We start from the raw sequence: 22,106 nt of genomic DNA on the forward strand, positions 1-22,106 counted from the left end.
AGACTCAGAACATTGGCAGTGTTGTAGCGAGATTCTTCTCTTTCCTACTTGTGGAAGCTGCAGGAATGCTGCTGTGGCAAGCAAGAGTTACACAGTTTCTTTATCTGTGCTGTCCATTCCCTCTCGCTTCTGGTACCCTGGCTGGTGACTGTGTGGGGCCCCAGTGAGACTCTTCAGGCTTGGTGCTGCTTGTTGTGCTTTACATTAAGGGCTGAGACCTGCTGGGACAAGACATGGTGGTACCATTAAAGTTGTTCTTGCACTTCCTGGACACCCCCTCAAAAGTAAATGTGAAGTGTTTGCAGTGAAATGTAGTTATGTGTGAGTGTCTGAGGCTTTAGGGTATTAGAAGGGTGTGTCCTGTGAATTGAAACTGGTGTAAAGATGTCTTAACTCCTGAAAGTAGGTAGGTTTGTAGAAGCAAGGTGTTATTAGATCAGCTGATACAGTTGGAGGAAAACAAGACAGGTGATTGGAAAGGTCTGCATATGCAGAAGTTTGTTTGCTTTTTTCCAATTATATCGGTTGGCCTAATAAAAGTAGTTATGTCTATCTACAAGCCTTGAATCTTTTATCCTTAAAAAAACTCCTGCAGGTTAGGATGGTAATTGTATTGGTAGGAAATACGGTTTAACAAATGGAATTTTTTGTGGGGCTGTTTAAACAGCAGGTATTGCAAGAAGTCTGGGTAAGTACATTTTAATACACCTTGCTTAGTGCAAGAAGCTACTGGACTCACTGAAGCATCTCCAACAAACACCACAAACCCATTTTTTTTTTCATGTAAAGCAGTTAATTGTGTGACTGCATATGGTGGTGATGAAGTCACTGTCTTAGTTGCACTTTAAAGTCCAAACAGATAATTTTTTTTAGTTTACAGTCAAAGCACAGTTGCAAAATGTTTTGCTATTCAACATGAATATTAGTAGCTAAAAGAGAATATTGCTTGAAAGTTGTACACATATAGAAGTAAATGACACATGTGTAGAGAGGTAATATAAATATAATTGGTATTAAAATTAGTATTCAAATAGTAGAAATCGGACAAGTCCATTGTGTATATTTTAAAATCTGTAGTTCTGTGTTTTCCAAGCATAGGAAAATCTACTGTGAAATTGTTTAGCCAGTTTGTCCTTTGTCCTGCATCAGGTGTGTGGCCAGTGGGGAAAAGGGATTATTTATCTATTTCCTTTGAAGGTGCTGCTTACCCTTTTGTAAAAGGGGAATGGGCCAGTGCTGCTGCTTTTCCACTGCCAGTATACACAGCTTGGAAACAAATTATGGCCCCCAGGGAAGCAGCCTCTTACCATTCTAGGTTAGGGACAGATTGCTTCCCTCTGAAGCAATAGGAGAAGCAAAGCAGAAATTCTCTCTCGTTTGTCCTTTGCTTCACACAGCCTGTTCTTGAAACAACCCATTCATGCAGCCTTCTCGAGTCAGAGTACCTCCTCATCCAGATTTCTGTGATTGTATTGTTTTAAGTAATGTTAATGTTTTCCATAAAACTAGGACTTACTGCAGTGTTTTAGCTTTTCTCTTTTAGATGCTCTTGTTCAGTAGTTAATGAACGAAACTTGACAGTCATCTGCGGAGAGTGGCTCCACTTCACTGCCCTGTTTTCCAGATAGCCAGATGACGGAGAGAAAAGAAGAAATGGTGGGAACAGAAAAGCACTGTGAACAACTTCCTAAACAGGAAAGATCAGATGTACAAAGCCAAGATCGTGCTAGTACTAGTCCGGTGCTACCAGAGTCTGCCAAATTTGCAGCACTGTAAGGCCAGTTTACTTTACAATTTTGTACTTCAAAGATATGATGTAAGCTGTTTTGTTTCACTGAGTAGAAATGACATAAACTTTTAATTAACCTCTCTTTCTTTTTGTTTTATTGAGAACAAGAAAAAGTTCCTCATAGTAGTTTTGAAACATTTTTGTGTCAAGTTACCAGGGCAACAGGCAAAGGCAGATAATCTACCGGGTAACTTCTCAGCAAGACAGTTCTGTCTTGCAAGTAATAAGTGGACCTGAGGCATCTGTGCAAGATGAGCTATCCGTGGATGCAATGCACGTGTTCATAGATGAAAATGGTGAGTTTCTGTAGTTGGAATAGTTAAAATGTGTGAGGAAATTTCTAAAGAAACTTTAGATGCCATAGAAGGATATTTCTCTTGTCTGTTACCGATTGCATGTTTTTCTGTGTGCATGAAAGAAAAGGGCTTAGTGATTTAAAGCCGGATCAGTAGTAACTAGGACTTTCAAAATCCAGCAACCATCACAGACCTGAAGCCTACACAGTGCATGCAGTTTATCTTCCAAACATCATCCTCAAAAAATGCTGGCTAGGCCAGAAGACTACATCTGTCGATGCAGAACAACCTGTGGCACTTTCTGCCTGGTGAGGAGTTTTGCACTGGCCTGGGCAAAACATTCCTCCTTTTTACTGTTTTGTTATTCAGCTGGCTCAGGCTGAACTCCCTCTGATAACGTGGTGGTTGCTTTGCTTTGGAGCTGTGGTCTGCTACTCCCTTCAAGAGTATCAGTGAGTGACCTAGTCTTGCCCCATGCCTGTGTTTGGTATGCTGCTGCTCTGCAGCTGTTCCTAGAGGCTGAAGCTGTAATATACTTGGTGGTGGTTTGTTTGAACTCTCTGTAGTGCCCTGAGAGGTACTGATCCCCACCTCTGAAAGGCAGCTGTCCCAAAAGCCACGTTTCCCTTAAAGATGCCTTCAAAACTGACGTGGAACGAGTGCTCACGGTAGCTGTGTTTGTGACCCTGGAGATGCTTTGGTTTTCTGCCAGTTCCTCCTGGCCCTGTTTGCAGTCCTGCAGCTCCTGGTGTGCTGTGGGGCTAAGAGCAGCAGCTGCCAGTCAGGCAGATGGCATGACCTTGGGGTCAATGAGCAGTGACCCTTCACTTTTTGCTATATATGCAAGGAGGGAATAGCAGCGGCTACACGTTTAGCAGAATTTTTCCCTGCTTTGTACCTCCTGACCTCACCTTTGTGATCTGAAAGAAAAAAATCTGGTGATCTTGTATTTTACACTGAAATTATATTGATAAATGGGATTTGCATTTACTTTACATACCTTTTAAATTTTCACTGTAACTTCTATGTTTTGATTTATGTCAGGTTTTCAGTTGTTCAGATGTTAATTTGCTTTCTGAAGTCTAAAATAAACCTAGCGCACAGACTGAAAACTGTATTTATAAAAATGTGCCTGACCTAAAATGTATTTTTTATAAACTTTGTGTGTAAAACAAATGATCACATCACCAACCTGATTTTTTTTCCTCTGTATTTTCTAAAGGGGAAATTAGATCCTGTTATTTAAAGGCTGGCTGTCAGAAGGAAGGAAACTTTCGACATCAGCTATCAAATTGTGATTGTGTTTCAAATGCTCAGTAAGTAAGCCCTTATTTTTAGAAACGTTAAAAAGTTTTCATTGCTAGAAGCTATGAAACTGATTGTAGCTGTGAAAGATGCATGTGAAGAGGTGTACTGGAGAATAAATGTGCCTCTTGCAGAGATGTCAAAGCATACATTTTTTTGTTTTGTGCTGTAACAGTCACTGCTTTGTAAGAATATTGATAAGGAAAAGTGAAAAAGAAAACAAGAACTATCCAGTGTACTTTCATTACTTTCTGGGAATTGCCAAAGTCAAGTGTGGTGATTACAAATAAGATTGTAAATAAAACAAAATAAGTGGGACTGTTACCAGCTATTCTCTAAACATCATCTTGCTTGCTTCCCATGACTTTTGGGGCCTTTGTAGATTTTTAGTGCTGTGTCGGTATCAGTGACACTGCTTCCTGCGGAGCAGAGCCTTTCACCTGGCATGAAATCTCCAGTGGTAGTTTGCTACCCTGAAAAGGTATCAGAACAGTTTTCTTTTTGCAAAGGTCTTTTTGGAATGACGCACATAAATCCCATATTCATTACTGTGTTTTCCACATTATCCTATGTGATCTGTTGTTAGCATATGTGTAAAAAGAATTTTAACTATTCATAAGGTTTTTTTTTTATTTAATAATTTTATGTTTTTCTTGCTGTTATACAGCATTTGGAAAAGTTGAGTGAGGCGGTGAGAACAGCCATTGTTAGCAGCAAATATTGTTCTTCAAGTGTTTGGCTTTCAGTGGAGACTTCTGAAAAGCTTGGGACCATGTTAAGAACAGTGTTAGCATTTTAGATAGAATGCTATTATGAGAGAAATGAGAATAATACTTTTAATAGTCAGTGGGTGAAGATTAAAAAAAAATAATAGTTTGAGTTCATCTACAGTAGAAATGTTCTGTCTTTAGCAAAATAAGAAACCCCAACCTGGTAGAGTTCAGTTTTGACTTAAAAATCAAGCATTTTACTTTGGGGCTATTTAAGTCTTGCAACTCTTCTTTGTTTCACCTTGCCCAGAATACTCCCCTCCTCCCCCATCATATAACTATGAACTAGAATCTGTCCTAAATTCAGAAATAGTTTACTGTCCCCTGACGTTTATCAGTTAATCTGTTTTTTGTCAAAAGAACAATAATCTTCCTTTTCATGTAAGAAGTCCTTCTGAACCTGTCTTTGATAGATGCTTACATGATATCTGACTTCCTGTACTATGTTAAGTGGTTTGCAGACCTCTATGGATGTGAATTATTTTTAAGGGGTCTGCTAAACATTGTTAACATAAGCAAGTTTATATGTTCTTTGCAGCCATTTACATGCATGTAATTTCTAAAGGTCAGCGCCTTTGCTGGAAATCTTGGAGTGCAGTGGCAGTTCAGACTGGGGAACAGAACAAATCAGTAAAGACAAGTGGGTTCCCACAACTGTTTCTGTATGGGAGTCAGCTTGGAGACAGAACACAAGAGCTTTTCCAAGAACAGTATGAAGGAAAGCACAAAGTAGAAGCCCACATGAAAAACAAGGAAAGAGGACGATGAAGCATGAAGTATGCTCAAGTTGGTTTTTGCAAGGGCAGTCTGTAATATGTTTAGGCCAGAGAATTTAGTTAGAGCTGTTTGTTCAGTGGGCAGTTCTTACCATCTGTGCATAGATTGAAGGGTAGCATGGGAAGGAAAGGGGTTTTGTTTTTTTCTTCAAGGTGTTCACCATCAAGTAATTTTGTATTTAGATGATATGGAACACTTACATGCTACAGAAAACAGGGGCAAATCCACATTAAAGACAGTTCAGGAATGAGGCATCTTTCCTCCTCCCTTTTCCCTGTCCCCACCTGCAAGCTTGCACATTACTTATGCCAGGTTAATTTCTTATCCATGGTTAAAGATAAGTCAAATAATCACAGTTGTTAACTAATGATCTTTTTATTGATGAAGAAAAAGGGAAATAGAATAAAATAAAGCATGAGGCATAATCAGTGATTGCTTCAGTTAGTCTCTTCTGTATGTCTGTCTGTGGAGAGCTCTTGACAGAAATTACTCCCTTGAGTGTGGGCCCTCTTCTGGTAGAGATGTTCATAGTGCAATTAGTCCATACCAACTGGAGATGCTGCTGTTATGAAAGGATATTGGAAGAGAGACATGGCAAGCACCTCTGAGATGTCCTTGACTTAACTCCTGGCCCATCAGAAAGTTAATGAAGGAGAAGACAATGACTCTGACAGAACTTCTTCATGAGTACCTGAGATGGCGCAGAAACAACAGCTTTAGGCTTGGTGTCTGAATCCATTAATGAGCCATCCAAATTAGATTTTTATGAGGTCAAAGGATGCATGAGAAAATCAATGCCTGGACATAACAGGTGGCATCCTCCTTGAATAGGAGGGTAAGGTTTTGATCTCAGGGAGCCCAGATTTCAGAATCTAGGATAAGCTTGTACAATATATATATACAATAATATGTAACAATAGATACATCTGCTGTAGATGTGTATAAGCTCTTAAAACAATTTTCACCAATCATGCTTGCTTTATAGTGTTAAGATTAAGCTGCTCCTAAAGGGAAAATGTCAAACTGGGTTGGGCCAGTGGAGTAACTATGTGGATGTGCACAGAACCGTGCCCTGATGTGACCCTCTACAAAGAGGGGAATTGGCCCAGGACAGGTCATGGCAAGAGTCCTCTTGTCTTGGGGATGTTGTTGGGAGAAGCAGCACATCAGGGGCGCTGGCATGGTAGGAGCTCTGGCGCTTCTGGGTAACACTGCAGCTGATGAAGGGGGAAGGAACTTTGACTGGGGAGGGTATGAAATCTGGCTGGTTTGTCAAGAATAATGTAATTGCCTTATGAATTGGCCATAGGTAAATACCTTTTAACTAAGTTATGCAAAACTCGAGAAGGTATTTAAATATTACTCAAAAGAAGCCATTAAAGAAAGCCTTGAGGCAGACTAATGTTTAACGATCTTAAATTCAAATTATAACTTGCTATTTCTGTCTTTTGAGTTCTATGATTGTCTGCTTCGGTAGTAAAGTCTTAACCAGTCTGGCATTTCACAACAGATTATTAGGAACTGAAATTAAAGTAGTCTTTCTATGGGCTGTAAACATTTTATCTTACCTTTACTGGCATGGCTTCGGAAACCCATTTCTCACAAATAGTGCAAAATCTTAACAATGTCTCTCTGTCACAGAAGTGATGCTGTGTTAGGGTTTGTTTGGGGTTTTTTTGTTGTTTGGGTTTTTTTGTTGTTGTTAGCTTTTGCGTGCTTCCTGTTCTTCCTTTGATTGTGGAGGGGTAGGTAGCACATTGTAATCTACTGCTGTTCAGAGAAAGCAGATGTCCAAGTCTGAAGGGGTCTGTGCTTCCTTCAGAGGCTCCTTGACATTGGAAGCAATACTGTTTGAGGGACTTACACTTTGTCTTGTCAAATATCAGTGGTCCATCACCTCTTTTTGGGTCTGCAGTGTTGCAAGATGAACTTTGGTGTATTCTCCAGTTTATCGGTGTTAATATATATTCCACCAGATTCTAATTTTTCTTTTTTTTTATAGTTTTATTGTTTGCATTTTCAACTACAGTAGTTGTCATAATAAAAGATATTACCTGTACCTGCAGTCCTTGTCCTGGAAATTTTCAGAGCTTCTTAAATGTAGCATAAACAGTCTTATTAATAATTTCTAAAATTATCCCTTAAATCTGCCAAACGTTACTGAGAATTAGAATTGTTTCAGATTGTCTCCATATTTGTCTCTCATTGTTTCAGCAGCCCAACTTTTAAAATTAGAAAATTTAAGTTAGCCACGTTAAATTTAAAGGAGGTTTTTATGTTGTAGTGATCACCAAAAAAAGAGAATTCCTTTCCCAGCTTAACCCTCACTTTGGCAGGTGATTCTTGTTACTGAGTTTGGTAAGTCATTTAAACATTGGCAGGTAGCTAATCAATTCCCCAATTAATGTCCGTGTAATTACCCTGGTCCTGCTTTTGTCTGTTATCTTGCCAGCAACACCTCTTACCAGTGGTCTCTGTGGAATGGGTTACCTGCTGAGCTAATTGCCTCTAAATGTGATGCTCCCATTACCTTGCCAACTTCACCTCTAGCCATAAATTGCTTTGCAACAGGCTTTGACAATACAGAGTGTAAACTGTATTCTCAGCTCATGGGTTATGTTAGAAACTAGGTACAGAAAGACCACTTGAATCTGTTTTGGAGTGAGAAATTGAAAACCATTCTTCTGCCCCATTGCATTAAGTTCTTTACCAGCCTTTGTCTCTCTTACAGTGAGCCCTTAATGTTTCTATGTTGTATATTTTGATTATGTGCTTAGCTTCTGAGAAGGCAGATAAGGATGAGAAAGTTCACATTTGTGTAAAACTGGTACCTGGTATAAGCAAGAACTGCCTTTTTCATTATTAGTTGACTTCACACCATATGGCCACTAGGTTTACACCTTATCTGTACAGAACAGTTACAATTTCAACTTAAAATTCCTCCAATTAGATTGGCGATACAAAGTAAAAACCACAGTCATTAACAAGAATGCATCCTTAAAAAAATGAGCTGAAAGAATGTATACATTAAAGCATTGTTAGAGGTGTATAGCTCTTTTCTGGGGTCAGAAGAAGTAAGCTGGAATTAATTAATATCTTAGGAATAAAGAGGTGTCACTCTGACACACCTTTTCTGTCTGCCACTCTGTGACAGAAAGCAGATGTTTTCCCAGGAATTTCTTTAATTACCTTGAATGTCTCTTGTAATTAAACAACTGAGTCAGTTTTCATAAGCAGTCAAAAAGATAAATGTGAGCTATCATGTTATCTAGGCATTGCATGTAAAGTGGCTCATAAATATCAGTGAAAGCATAAACCCCTAAAATTGAAATAGTTATAATAGTAGAATTAATGATTTTTGCATGAGTTGCATGATCTGTCCCCAGTACAGAGGCTAATAAGGCAGTAAAGCATATATCAATACCAATATATAAATTAAACAGCAATCGTATATTCTGTTCATACTTGCTGTACAAGCTAATATATTTTAAAATGTTTAACTACTTTTCTAAATGTGCTTTGTTTGCATACACGGGCTCTTGTTTAGAAGGTTGAGCACCTTCAGTGTGTGTGTACATACGTATTGAAGAAAAACATGTCAGTATTTGATACCTCTGGGTAATGTAGCTGTCCCCAACATGTGTATAAAATACTGCTCTGTCTTTCTAAGTTACTTGAATATAAGAGGTTGATCTGTAGACATGATGTCCTTCCTGGTTTCACATCTATGAAAAACTCTGTTCAACTAATGCAAACTGTTGCAGTTTCTTTTCTCAGGTATCAAGTAGTAAAATAATACACTGCCTGAATGTATAGCCTGTATCTGCTTCCTCCACTTAATATTGTGAAAGACAGGAAAAGCAAGCTTACAATAAACTTAAGGGCACTAATGTAACACACTTTACTATTTTGATATTTTCTGTGTAGTTTTGCTCCTACCCAAAATGTGTTCTAAATCTTTACCATGTGTAAAATTTGTGTTCTTAGTGTAATGAAAGGAATAGTGTTTGGAGAAACCCTGAACACAACATCCACTATCGAAATATAATACTGCTAGGTGTAAAGTTGTTATTTAACTGGCTATATTCATGTGATAATCGGTGAAATGCTCTAATGATTATGCATTCAGATTATTTGTTATCTCTGCTTTTCTCCTTCACATAACTTTGCAAATCTTCCCAATCAGGAATAAACTATCCAAAACTTCCATGGTATTGCCTGAAGCAGTTCACAGGCATGATAGCATGATAGCACTGTGAAACTCAGATGTTTTCCTCCATAAGTTTTACTGATGATCTATCACCATGATTTTTATTTCAGCATAGCATTTTGCTAGCTAATGAGAACAAATTTAATTTCAAGAAGGGCTGGATTTATTTCCAAAAAATGTTTTGTATTTTTCTCATGCTGTTTCGCTCAGGTACATTGCAGTCCATCTCTGACATGTTCGTAGGTATTCAGATCTGAGATGAGAACAGATCATTAAAGATCCCTGTAGAGCATGCCAATGTAGAGTCATTCTAGATACCCAGTAGTATTTATGGGTGTTTGAGCACTCTTCTCTGTATCCTTGCAATTTTTTCTATCTAAAGCACAGAGCTTTCTTTGAGGGGTGTGCAGACACATATGTGCTACAGTTAACTACGCTTCCAAAAATACAGAAGGTGGTCCGCTCACAAAATCCTGATGTGGGTATGTCCATACCAACCCAGGAATGCTCTCTGTGTTAGCTGAAAAACAGATGTGTAGCTCCAAGGAAGAATGTTTTCTGTGGAGGTTTTTTCTGAAGTAGAAAAAAAGCTAAGGGCTACTTTTTGAGGATAGGCCAATTCTGTGTCTCAAATCAAGTATTAGAGCTTCTAAAGCCAGCTGGAGTTGTGCCCACACAAGCTGTGGAAGCATTTGGCCATTTATATTTCTTTCAAGAAATACTCTGGGTTTGTGTTAAACTCCTGAGAAGAAAACCATATTGAAATGCCCAGTTCTATTCAGGATGGTGTCATTGCCCACATATATTGATTTTAAAGAGGTAGAGTTGGTGTGTCTTCAGAACAACCCAAGTTTTTACCCACAGCGACTCAGCTTTGTGATGTGAAAGCATTTGATTCATTCTTTGTAGGTCTAAGTGCTGGACCTCTTGCTGCAGTTTATCACTTCATGTGTCTGGCAACGGTCAGCAGTAGCCATAAACTGCACCAGGAGGCTACTGTGCTGCATATGTGTAATAGAAGCTGGAGTTTAAAATAAATATGCAAGATAGGCCACAGAAATGGATGTATGCATGCAGTTGAAATATTTGAGAACTGGAGCATAATGAATGATTGCCCAGCCCCGAGGAAAAAAAAAAAACAAACAAACAACAAAACCATCTTTCTGTCTTAGCTGCAGATTCTCCTTCCTGCCGAAGTGACAATTGGGCTTTCACTTGAAATCGATTGTATGTATACACCTAACTTGCTATACACCTTTAAAAAAAAAAAAAATTCTAGTTTAAGCCTTCTCCTGCTTTCTTTATCATGTATCTTTTAAAATGTAGGTATATAATTATTAAAATAATATTTTGTGTATGTATATAATTGTATTTATGTATGTTTTATTATTACACGTGATTAATCCATATCGGTACAATTCATGCATTCATATTGCACTTTGCATGTTCTGTCTGAACAGTTGGTCCTCTAAACTCCTCACTTTTTTAGATAAGGCTCTGACACTAAAGCCGGCTTCTAAGACCTATATTATAGTTTGAGTCTACAGACAGAGAACTCCATTAAGAAAAAAAATTTTTGCTTAAATTTTCCTGTTTGTTTTCAGAATATTTTTTTCAGCAACAGTGGGGTTAAAAAGAAGTGGTTGCAGCAAAATAGTGACTAACAAGTACTAAGAAAATAATTTAAGTTACCTGGCAGTAAAGCGGCAGAGTGCTAGTGTTTCTGGCCCTGGGCAAAAAAAGATAACTTCAAATCAGTGAGTTAACTTATTTGATTTACATTCACATCCCTGAATAAGCTGCTTGAGTGCATTATACTACATGAAAGTATCTATCTGAATGCCTTAGTGGGGCTGTATGTCTCTCGTATAAATCCATTAATACTTTAGTATGTTCATTGCTGCAAAATTCCCTGAACCTTTGAGGTTTATTCCTTGTAGGAGGAAGATGTATAAGATTTTTTTTTTATTTTTAGTGTTTCAAAATGCCATTTTAGAAAGACAAAATACTGTATCACTAAAGCATCTTTATATTTCTCAGCAAGGTGACCCAAATAACAAACACCCACTGCTCTAGTAATAGGCTGCTGACTCTTTAAAGATTTCTTAAAGCTGCTTGGCAGGTTGTGCAGTTCTGTAGCTGAGCACATTCTGAAATGGATGCCACAAATATCCTGTAGTTCCTTTCGGGATTCAGTGATTTCAGATGAGCTGGTCACCTGAGCATAGTGCTGCTTGAACACATAAATGAGCGTGGTGTGTGAATGTCCGCGCTGAAAATGGTAATATTTGAATTATAGTGAAGCCATGGATTTTTCTGAAAAGTACCCTTTACAAACTCAATAGCATTTTCCTGCTGGCTTGCTAGGGATAGGAGGAAAACCTCGTGTTAGCTTGGCCAGTTAAAATCCTTTTCTGTATTTGCAGTGTTTTTTAGCCCCTTTTTCATTCTGTGAAAACAGAGTAGGGAAGAGAGCGTTTTCAACAGAATGAGACTGGGAGCTTGGAGGGGGCCATGCTGCCACATGATGGCAGCAAAATCCTGCTCAGGACTAGGGGCTTCAGTAGTCCTTCAGCTCCTGGGACTGGCTTCTCTTCCCTCCCCACCCCCTTTCGTAAGGAGAGCTAAAAGGGATGTTTTAAAAGACTCTGGAGATAATGGAACCGTGGGTGCTATTAATGCATTAATTCCAGTAAAGCTGCATCTTCTCAAAATGCATCACCTAGTTTATTAGCTACTACATGCTGTTTGTTTTTAAAGTTGTTAGTACATTTATCTTTGCTCTGAAATGTAATAGGCTTACAAATTATCAATTTACATGCTTGTTATCAAAATAAAAAAAAAATCTGAATATTGAGAAGTAAGAGTGTACTGAGTGGATCCCATTCTTATACCTGAGCAAGAGGGCGTTCATAACATCCTGCCTTCATATTGCCCACAACACTACTGCTAACATGCTTTACAAGGCCTTTCAAGGCCAATATGTAGTTCCTGACTTAATATGTACCACTATTCTTTCTGTAGTCTATTGCAAAACGTTAATAGTGATCTTACACCCTTTTCTGTCTATCAGTACATCCAGCTTTCCCATTCTGTAAACTTGGGTGTTGTATCTTATTATCATTAGGGGTAGTGTTATTGCTAGTTAAAACATGGCAAAGCCCCTCCCCAGATCCTGTTGCATGAGTAGCAAAATGTGAGAGATGTAAGAGTCTTCATCTTTAGCCTAAGCTCGCCTCAGACGTAACCACTACAGAAAGTTAAAATATGCATTCTGAATTACTTGTATTGTTTTTGAAAGTATTAATTTCTTACAAAAAAAAAAATGAAGATTGCTTCCTCCTGTTCATTTTTTTTTCCACATTTGCTATGGTCATGTTTGTCACGTAATTATCCAGTCTTAATGTGGCTATTGCTTTTGCATATTTCAGTTTCCTTATATGCTTTAAGTTGCTTTTAAATTTAATTCTTATTACTTGGTAGCACAATTGGGAACTCTAAAAAGAAAAGCAATAACCACAGCTAGTGTATTTAATCTCAGTCCTAAATTGTGCAATACTCTGGTCAGATTAGTGCTGGCAGCTTTGTAGTGGAGACCTCATGAGCAATGAGTAGCGACATAGCGAGAGGCCTGTGTGATGAGGTATAAAAGTGATTGGGACGTGAAATGGCAGGGAGGCCATTTTAGGAGAGAAGGAGCAAAGCTGCTGAGGTGGTGGTAGGAAGACATCAGCAACAACATTGAGTAATGGAGGCACCCTGGTGAGCTATGGGCTGCTGTTGATCCAGTGCTTTCAGCGTCAGTTCAGACACCTGTGCTCGTACCACAAACTGACCGTTTTGAAAGGGCACGAAAATAAGAGTGCTTGGAGTTTGTGCTATGTCGTTAGCACTAGCTGGCTTCTGTACGACTGGGATCGCTCAGGTCTCAGTTCGGCAAGTACTTTGAATGTACCTCAGACCACTGCTGCGGAAGTGATTGCTCGTTGGATGTGCAGAAGGGAGATTCTCAACTCTGAGCTTCGCTCTGGCTCTTCTTCAAATGTCACAGCCATAGCTGCTTTGACTTAGAGTGGTGTTTTAGTGAGTATTACAAATAGCTTTCAGCTGTATTATTTATTATTGCTGTGGATATTTGTTATATACTGTTAAGCTTTGTAGCAACCCAGACAGCTGTCTGAAGCAGTCTAGTGGGATCTTTCTCATTTGAAGCACGTGAGGAAGCAAGAGGAAGGTGCTTTGTTATTGTCACTGTTGTGATGCTGGTTACAAGGTTCCTTGTCCTTTCTTCTATATTCAGGTTAAAATGAAATTTAGCCAAGATCTTCAAAACAACTTAATTAACAGGGAATTCTTTGTGGTGTGCCTGTATAACAAGCTTACCTTGAGAGGTGTTCAGACTCAAGACTAGCTAATCCTTAACAAAGGGAATGACTTAGGCTGGCTTATATTTGAATGTCTTGGGCCAAATTGTCAGTGGAACAAGGCAACTGTCACAGTAATCGGAGAGGGAGAAGGAAGATTTTTTCCAGTGCTATGTGGTTATATGGAAACATTATCAGTGTTATATGATTGCTCAACTAGCTTACGTTTACTCAGTGTTCTTACAAAACTGAACTATGAGCCAGAAGAAAATTCCTCACTTTATAGCCAGTTATCAGTAGAGGGTGCTATGTAGCTTTTGCATTTGATCTGCATAGGTTGTATGTTTGCCAAAGATATTTTTAGTTAATAATTTATTATTCAAAATTTAGTTCAATTATACCTTTGCTTACATTAGCAGTGCAGTTTACTGTAGTAGATCTTGATAACATTAATTTGATTCTGCAAATGAACAGATTTTCTGTTGAGCAAGATTCCATATTCCACTGTGATCAGCTCTGCTATAATGATTTTATGATTAGAGTGTTTGCTCTTATTTATATATGGTAATAAATTTATGGAATCTATTTTATAGGCCCACAAAACACAAACACCACCATCACATTTCTTACTGGTATTTGCTGTCAGTGTGATAATGATGTCATCAGATGAGACGTACAGCTTCTAAGCAGCTGTGCAAGCAATTCAGCATCAGGGGGGTAGCAAGTTAATGTCAGGAGGAGTCTCTGTGGAAAATAGGGATAAGGGTGAAAAAAACAGCAAACAGGAGCTGAGGGGAATGGAAGATGAGAAAAAAGTAAGAAGATACAGAGAGATGAGGCTGATGAATAAAAGGCATAGGAGGCAGATGACGGCCAGATGACAGGTTCTGATTTTGGAATTGTTGCTTTGCTAGCTCTGCTTTCCCAACTTCTCTGCCCTAATTGCCTTTTCAGGCCTATGAAGTTTCCGACTTTTTCCCACAGTCCCAGCTGCTTGTGGACTCTTCTGCTGGTTGCTGATAGGTGGAGCTATGAATTTTTTCTGTAAACAGAAAACAGACTATGGGATCTCTTGGCTTTTTGGTTATCTTCAACTCTAGGGGGAGATGATTTGATCTCTTAAGTTTATTCTTGGAAGAAGTCTTACGAGTAAAAGAAGTGTGATTTCTGAGAACTGATAGAGCAGAGTACCAGGGGAATGTCTTGGCCTTTCTATCCGTCCTCTGCCATTTCCATTCTTGGTAAACATGGGACAAAAGACATGGTCTGATCTAGAAATACTCTTGATTCTGCTTGGCTTTTGTAGAAAGACAGCTAAAGACGTGGGAAGTTATTGGAGATTAACTCTTCATTTAGAAAGGCATGAGCAGCTACTGTTCTATTCCCCTGCTGTTTTGTTGGGTGGCCTTTTGGGCAGAAATTCCCAGGGTAGTGTTCCTGCATAACCTGGGCTATGCTTGCCTTTTTCCTCCTGTGAACAGGGAGTCCCAGGGTTGCACCCACAATGACAAGGAACAGGACAGATCATGCTGAGGAAACAAACAAAAAAAATCCATTGCTTCCCTTCAAGCTGGACAAAGTTGCCCTTGAGTAGGGCACTTCAAAATATGCAAAAGGCATGGCTGTCCCATGTAGTCCATATCTGTGGGAATCTTCCTTCTGGGAGGCATGCCTCTAGGCTTCCTCCCCTTTCTTGCTCCCTAAATCTTTTGGTTGTGATCCAGGATCTTGGATCAGTTCCCATCCCTTCTGTACTCTTTTGTTATTGACTGCTGATGAGGTGCTAAACAAGACCCACAAAGGAGATACATTCTTATGGAGTGCTGCCTTGAGGCTGGGATGGTCAAGTGGGTGTGTTGGACCAAGTCCTCATTTCCTAGTGCTGTCCAAAGGGAACATGACAGTTGTCCTGACTCTGTGGAGCAGATCATGCTTCTGCCTGTAGCAGGAGGAGTGGAGAGTGCAGGGGAAGCCATCAGGGTCAGGAACACGGTGTGATCTCATTTCTACTCAGCTGATGGCTCTGAATATCGGGTCTGGGATCCAAGCTTGATGGCAAGCAAGGCTTTGAAAAAAACCAAACTACCTGGCTCAGAGACCTGTGGTGACATCCTGAGGCTGCTGGTGTTCCTGTTGGTTCAGGCAGAGCTAGCAAGTCCTGGAGGGGTGAAGGAGAGAGTGTGTGCCTTTCAAGCTGTTGGTGTGACTCTTCAGCCCTGCTTCTAAGTAATCCAGACATTGAACCTTATCCCAGCACAGCGTTAGCCACTGCAGCTGAAGTTAACAGCCAGTTACACAGCTGCAATCTTAAAGCCCCTTTTGTTGAGCTTAACAAGTGTTACATGACAGGCTTTGGGAACTGGCACCCAAAGGCGAGGAAGGTTAACTAAAATTAACAAGGTGGCTTGGGGACAAGCATAGGGTATGCAAGATGAGAGTGTTATTCTTTGCCCTGCCACAGGCTTCCTGGCTGACTGTAGGCAAATTGCTCTAGTTTCTTCCTGCTTGTCTTTCCTTTATGGAAAATAGGAACAATAGGTACTGACTATCTTGCATGAGGACTGAGGTGCTTTCACCTCATGAAGAAATGAAAGTAATAAGAGCCCAAGTCAGGCATCCAGAGGCAGGGGTTAATGAGCTCAGAGCAGGGCGCCTGATGTGTAAACCCCATTTGGAAGATAATAAGCAAGAAGTATTCAAAATAGTTCTTTTACCCAAGTAACATTTCAGTATAGTTCTTGCTGAGACCCAGTCTGTCATGTCATGGTAACACCATTTCTGCAACCCAATAGGTATCGCTGCTGTAAGTGCAGAAGACTTTCTCAAATAAATTGTATCAAGTGCTGTATCTACAACTTAAAGCAGTAAACACGGGGGGGGGCGCAGAAATAGCATCTTGCTCAGGGCCCTTCCAGGGTGAGTTTACGCTCAGTACAGGGGTTATCTGAGCTACCATTATGTGAATTAGCTCATGTATTGTCATCTTGCCAGAGCAGAAGGAAGTTCTTGTAGCCTGAATTCTCAGTTGGGTAAATTAGTGCTTACTGAATTCAGTGCAGGTGAGGCCAGACTAGCTTGTTTGAAAGCTAATCCAGAATCTCTGCAGTAGCTACCCTGCAGTTTTGCTCTGCGGCTCTTGACCTGAATTCTTGTTAGTGGACAGAAAAAGCCACTTCTGAAGTGTGACTCATTGTAAGCGTTCATCTCAGGACGAGAAAAATCATTATATAGAAGTATCTGTTTCTGTGTGATGGATGTAGCAGAACATGTGTATCTCAATTTGGGTATTAACTGCTTTGTGGACCTGGGCTAGATTTCAGGTATGGAGGTGGAAGACTGTATGTCCTGTGAGCCAACCAGTAATGTAATTACAGGCTTCCTCCTGTAACGTTTCAGAAATACTAGGAAAATGCTGCTTCTTAAAACAGTCTCTCTCCTTTCTCCCCTTTGTGCACAGTGAAATACAGTTCAGCTCCTCTAGTACTACCACTTCAGAGAGCCAAGAACCATCTTCTGGGGATCAAGCAGCAAGCGCACTTCAGCAGCAGCTCCTACTGATGGTGGCACGAAGGACCCTTTCAGAAAGCCCACGGGTACATTGTAATATCTCAGTTTCTAACATTTTGATAAACTGCTTTATAAACAAATGATGCAGACTTGTTCCTGAGACAGTTTTGTTGATTTTTCTATACTACTTTGCCTGGTATTGCTCATGTGGGAGAAGATGTATTTTATGCTGATGGATGCAATTCAGCTGCTTTCTACTGACACAGAGTAGTGTCCTAGGGGAGCACTTAAAGACTCCATCACCTAAAAAGTTGATCTTCTATCTTCAGTCTTATTTCATTTGAAAGAAAGAGGACACTTAATAGTATGAGCGTTTATTCCAGATTCATTACTGTCCTAAAACCTCATGTCTGATTTCACTTTTCTGAATCGTGCAACCAGACTTCTGGATGTCTGTTGTGGAATGTCAAAGCCACCTCCTCAGTGCAGCTGGTAAAAGAAAAAGGCTCTCAAGAGTTCAGTTTGTATGTGGACATATTTGAACTTTACAGTGTTTGAGGTCTGTGACCAATGGCTTAAGGCTGTAGTCTGTTTTTACAGTTCCTTTTATAATAACTTTAACCTTCTCTTTTCTTACATGGCAAATTCTAGTTTGATATTTATGAATAATCTTAAAATGCCAGTTAATTATCTTTCATCTTAGATTTTGCACAGGAACTTAAAGCTAGAAGCAACTTGTATAAAGGACCTATTTTAGATTGTCCTGAATTGTGTATTTCAGATTTTGACAGAGACTTCCATCTAAAGGATCAGATGTTTTCCAGATATTTATAGTCTTGTAAACTGCCTGTAAACTAGAGAACAATTGTCATGTCTTCCCCCCACCCCCCAGAAAACTGCATCATTAAGTAGTAAGACATATTGCTCAAGATCACATAGCAAGTTTGTAACAAGGCCAGGCAATAATTTCAGAACTTCCTGGTTTCTGAATTTTTTTTTTATTAAACATGAATTTCTGAGCCTGTGTAAGTCAGGAAAACTTTTGTCATTGGTTCCAATGAAGCTAGGCTTTCAGGCTGTCTCTGACACCATATAAATTTATGAAGTGAATTTTTATAAGCCCTTTTTTGATAGGAGACATAATTAGACTTAGTGACTTACTTAGGGCTGGTCAGAGAGTTTCCCAAATGCAGATCCAAAATCTGACTTCAGCCCAAGTACTACAAGCCTCATGTAATGGACTTCATCCAAACATTACAGTTCCTCAGGAGCCAAAATGTTCACTTACGCATGCAGTTAAATACGGGTTAAGCTGTTCTGAGGACCGAACAATTAGAACCTCAGGTGTTTTTAATAGACTCTTTGCCACCATTTTGATTTTTTTTTTTTTTTAATTTAGTTATAGTGAGCAATCTAGAGTAGATGAGTGAAGTTAATGATTGCAGTTGATTGAGTTTCACGTTACTTTCGTTGGGAAATAGGACCCAAGAGAAGCAAAACTGTGCCAGTATTAGCAACTGTAATATTTTAAACTATATTTTTTCTTTGAAAATGCCCCAACACCATAATTAAGTGACTTTTTAACGTGGTAATAGAAATATTAAAATTTGGAGTACCTAAACTACGTTTAGATTTTAAAATCAGCTTGGTGAAAGGATTGCAGTCAGCCTCACAGCTTTTAAATTACTTAAAATTCGTAATAAATGAAAGAATGCCAAACAGTCTGGCATTCCCTGGCATGGCTGAACGCTCAGAAAGATGAGTGAGTTACTGTCCTGCGCTGATAGCGGCTGAGCTACCCAGCACCGTGTGGCTGTACGCTTCTCGTCAATTGGAGGCATGAGATAAAATGCATAAACACATTTTCTTTTTCCAAAGATTAAGCTAGCCTGTTTTACCTCATGTTTGCCAGCAGACTGAGAATATGAATGAGTTGGTTCCCAGCTGACATGCAGCAATACAGTCACGTGTAAATTATGTGTAAAATTCCTTTTCCTGGAAAGTGAAGATTAGAAATTATTCCAATAATCTGAGAGAAAATTTTAACAATTCCTTTGTGCAGGTGGACAGGTTGTTTAAAAATCTGTGGTTTTGTAACAGTTACAATTCATGAAGGTGATCAATTATTTTATGCAGAAAAACCCTTCTCTGATTAGGGAAGTTAATCTAACACAAATAAATCTAATGTAAATGTTGCCTAGAGTTCCATAGTAGATAGATATATTATCTAATGTTCATTAATTATCTTTAACAATGGGGGGTAGAAGGGTGTTGAAAACGACTAGGCTTTACACTGATTAGAAATCTCAGACACATTCTTCTTGAAAGAAAAATAAATGGTTATGGGTGGGGGGAAAAAAATAAAATCAATTATGGGTGTACTTTGGAAAGAAATCACTACTTTGCAGAGGTTTTTTTGTTTTGTTGTGTAGCTTTGCAGACTTTGGCTGATGGTCTGTAGATAAGCTTCCTTCTCCGCAAGTGTTGGTGAAGGAGTGCAGGTGTAGAGTTGGAGGAGAACTGAAATGCTGTAGTTCAAACACAGGCAAGAAGAAAAGGCCTTAAAATCTGACGAAAGCAATTATCAAAAGGAAGGATTTATGACTGTGATGGTAAGATTAGAGACTCTTAAACTAGTGATGTTTACGCTGCTTGTGCTTGTTTGCAGTTTTTTTCTCCTCTTGCTGTTCTTGAGGATGCACACCTGATGTGGTATTAGAAGCATCTCAGGAAAGATAAACAAAGCTGTGTTCTGGAAGGAGAGTTGATAAGTCATGTCTCTAGGCCTTAAAACCTACTTGATTTTTTTGGTTAAAAACAAGGATTTGTTCTATCATGTGTGGGTTTGTGTTGTGCTGTAATTAGCCTGACACATGGAAAAATCTTCAGAAAGAAACTTGAGATAAGAAGTGGATTGGGACTAAAATATTAATTAAAAAATAATGATTTTTATGTTTAAAGCATATTATCACTGTTGAGCTCCACAATTGGTACAGCTTCTGTCCATCTGCAATAATTAAGCTGGTGTGGTATCTTTGTTTCTAATTTAAAATGAAGAAAATATGTTCCCCTTTTAGGAAAAAAAAATATAATTTGAAACTTCATGTAGGTTTGGCCTTTTAAACACCTGTTTTGCTGGCAGACATGGCAATGTGAAAGTGTGTTTTGTGTATTTCCTTTTTTTTTTTTAAAGCAACCCAGCCAGGATCCTGAGGATTCTTCATGTTCTTCGGCACAGCGGAAACTGAACAGGCAGTTTTACAGATTTATTATATTTCCTGGCAAATGGATTAAAGTCTGGTATGATCGGCTTACCTTATTGGCATTGTTGGACAGGTAAGCTTTTTTTAAAATGCAACTCTGTGTAGTGGTACAGTGTGTGGATCCACATGTATAGAGCAATGCAGCTGACTAGAGAAGGAAAAAATAAGCATTGTATTAGCATCTTAGTTGAGTAGATAGATCCTTGTTTACTTTAAGTAGAAGAAAATGTTTTTCTTCAGTTATGTTTGGTGGTTGTCATTACCGTTTGTCTTCAAGGAGAGACTTTGATTCATGTGAGCATCAAGGCTGTGGAATAGTCTTTAATTTGACTCTCCGCTGTTGGATCCAATGGTTCTGAGCTTTCTGATGAGAAAATCAGTGTTTTGTTCAAAAATACAAGGGTGGAAGGGTTCCAGGATGTTGTAAGCCAAGTACTCCAATCTTAAAGAAAATGACAACAACATTATAGAGTGAATATTCAGGAGGGGATCTTTCAGCTGCTCCCTCTGTTCCAGTTCAGTTTTATTTGTTTAGAGAAGATTTCTTGTCTTGGCATCTCTCCTTTTTCTAGTCCCTTAGTTTCATATGGCATTGACTCTTCAGATCTGTTGGACTACTAGGAGCTTCAGGCATGTTAGCCTACATACCTCATGGCTGCTGGCTCTCCTGTCTCTACCTTTGGGTGGGTGCTATGCCATATATGTTAATATGGGCTTCACAACAGAGATTTCAGATGGCAGTTTTACGTGCTGCAGAAATCAGGCTATGTAGTTGGGCAACTTAGGTCCAGTGCAGATACTTATCTGTGGTGTCTTTTCTCTGTGTTTCAATTGCATGGAAAGCATCTGCTGATAAACTCTTTTGTTACAGCCTGAATATTCACATTGGTTTTTTATCTCAGTTTCCATGTTCTAATAGAACAGATAAAACAAATAAAACATCAGATGCAAATTTGGTTTTTCATCTAATTCTTTGTTCTCAGATGTATAGTATATTTTTCATTAAATTAATGCATTATTTATTTTAAGTATTTGGGGGGTTTGTTTTGGTGTGGGTTTGTTTTTTTTTTTCTTTTTTTTTAAATAAACATACATGTGCCTACATTCAAATCAGCTCCACTGTGGAATTTTATTGGGGAAGTGAGGTTGGAGGGGGCTGGACTTCAGTGCGTATGCCTTTTTTCTATACATTTTATCTATCACAGTGGATAAGGTCTTTGGCACGGGGGTGAACTACCATTGAACATGGAAATGTAGTTTTGGGAGCAAAACCTCAGATTCTGTAAATACTGGTAGCTCCAGCACTGACAGTTCACACCAGCTGGAAACGGACCTGCCTTGCTCTAATGGTTGTATAGAAATATTTGTACCTCTCAACACTTTTATTCACATAGGACAGAAGACATAAAGGAGAATGTATTTGCTGTCCTTCTAGTAGTTCTCGTTTCACTTCTTGGATTCCTGACTCTGAATCAAGGCTTTTGTAAAGACATTTGGGTTCTGTTGTTCTGTCTTGTGATGGCCAGCTGCCAGTATTCTCTCCTAAAGGTAGGACACAAGTTTATATCCAATTTCTGAATTCTCTTCTAACTTCTATGAAGACAAAATCCTGTAAGCAAACTTTTTTCTGTTTTGTTTTTAGAGTGTTCAGCCTGATCCTGCTTCGCCAATACATGTAAGTCTCAGCCAGTATAACAAGTCTTTCTCCTTTATTATCATTTGTGTACTGTGAAACAGTTGGCTGTTCAGTGAAACACAGGTATAAGTAGTTTGCTGTTCTAAGTGATTTATGAAAACGAGCAAGATGTCTGTGATTTTGAGACTT

The 22,106-nt window shown here is 39.0% G+C and overlaps 1 protein-coding gene across 1 annotated transcript in view; it reads left to right on the forward strand.

The window, feature by feature from the left end:
• PCNX2 (pecanex 2) overlaps positions 1-22,106 on the forward strand; it is a 154,805-nt gene that overhangs the window by 17,865 nt on the left and 114,834 nt on the right. The window contains exons 6-12 of the mRNA XM_009644174.2: positions 1,625-1,772; positions 1,940-2,085; positions 3,308-3,401; positions 16,969-17,104; positions 20,212-20,354; positions 21,676-21,829; positions 21,924-21,956. Coding sequence (XP_009642469.1) covers positions 1,625-1,772; positions 1,940-2,085; positions 3,308-3,401; positions 16,969-17,104; positions 20,212-20,354; positions 21,676-21,829; positions 21,924-21,956 — 854 coding nt within the window. The remainder of the gene's footprint in view (positions 1-1,624; positions 1,773-1,939; positions 2,086-3,307; positions 3,402-16,968; positions 17,105-20,211; positions 20,355-21,675; positions 21,830-21,923; positions 21,957-22,106) is intronic.

Source organism: Egretta garzetta, unplaced genomic scaffold (genome assembly GCF_000687185.1).
Source record: "Egretta garzetta isolate BGI_Z169 unplaced genomic scaffold, ASM68718v1 scaffold118, whole genome shotgun sequence".
Classification (NCBI taxonomy): domain Eukaryota; kingdom Metazoa; phylum Chordata; class Aves; order Pelecaniformes; family Ardeidae; genus Egretta; species Egretta garzetta.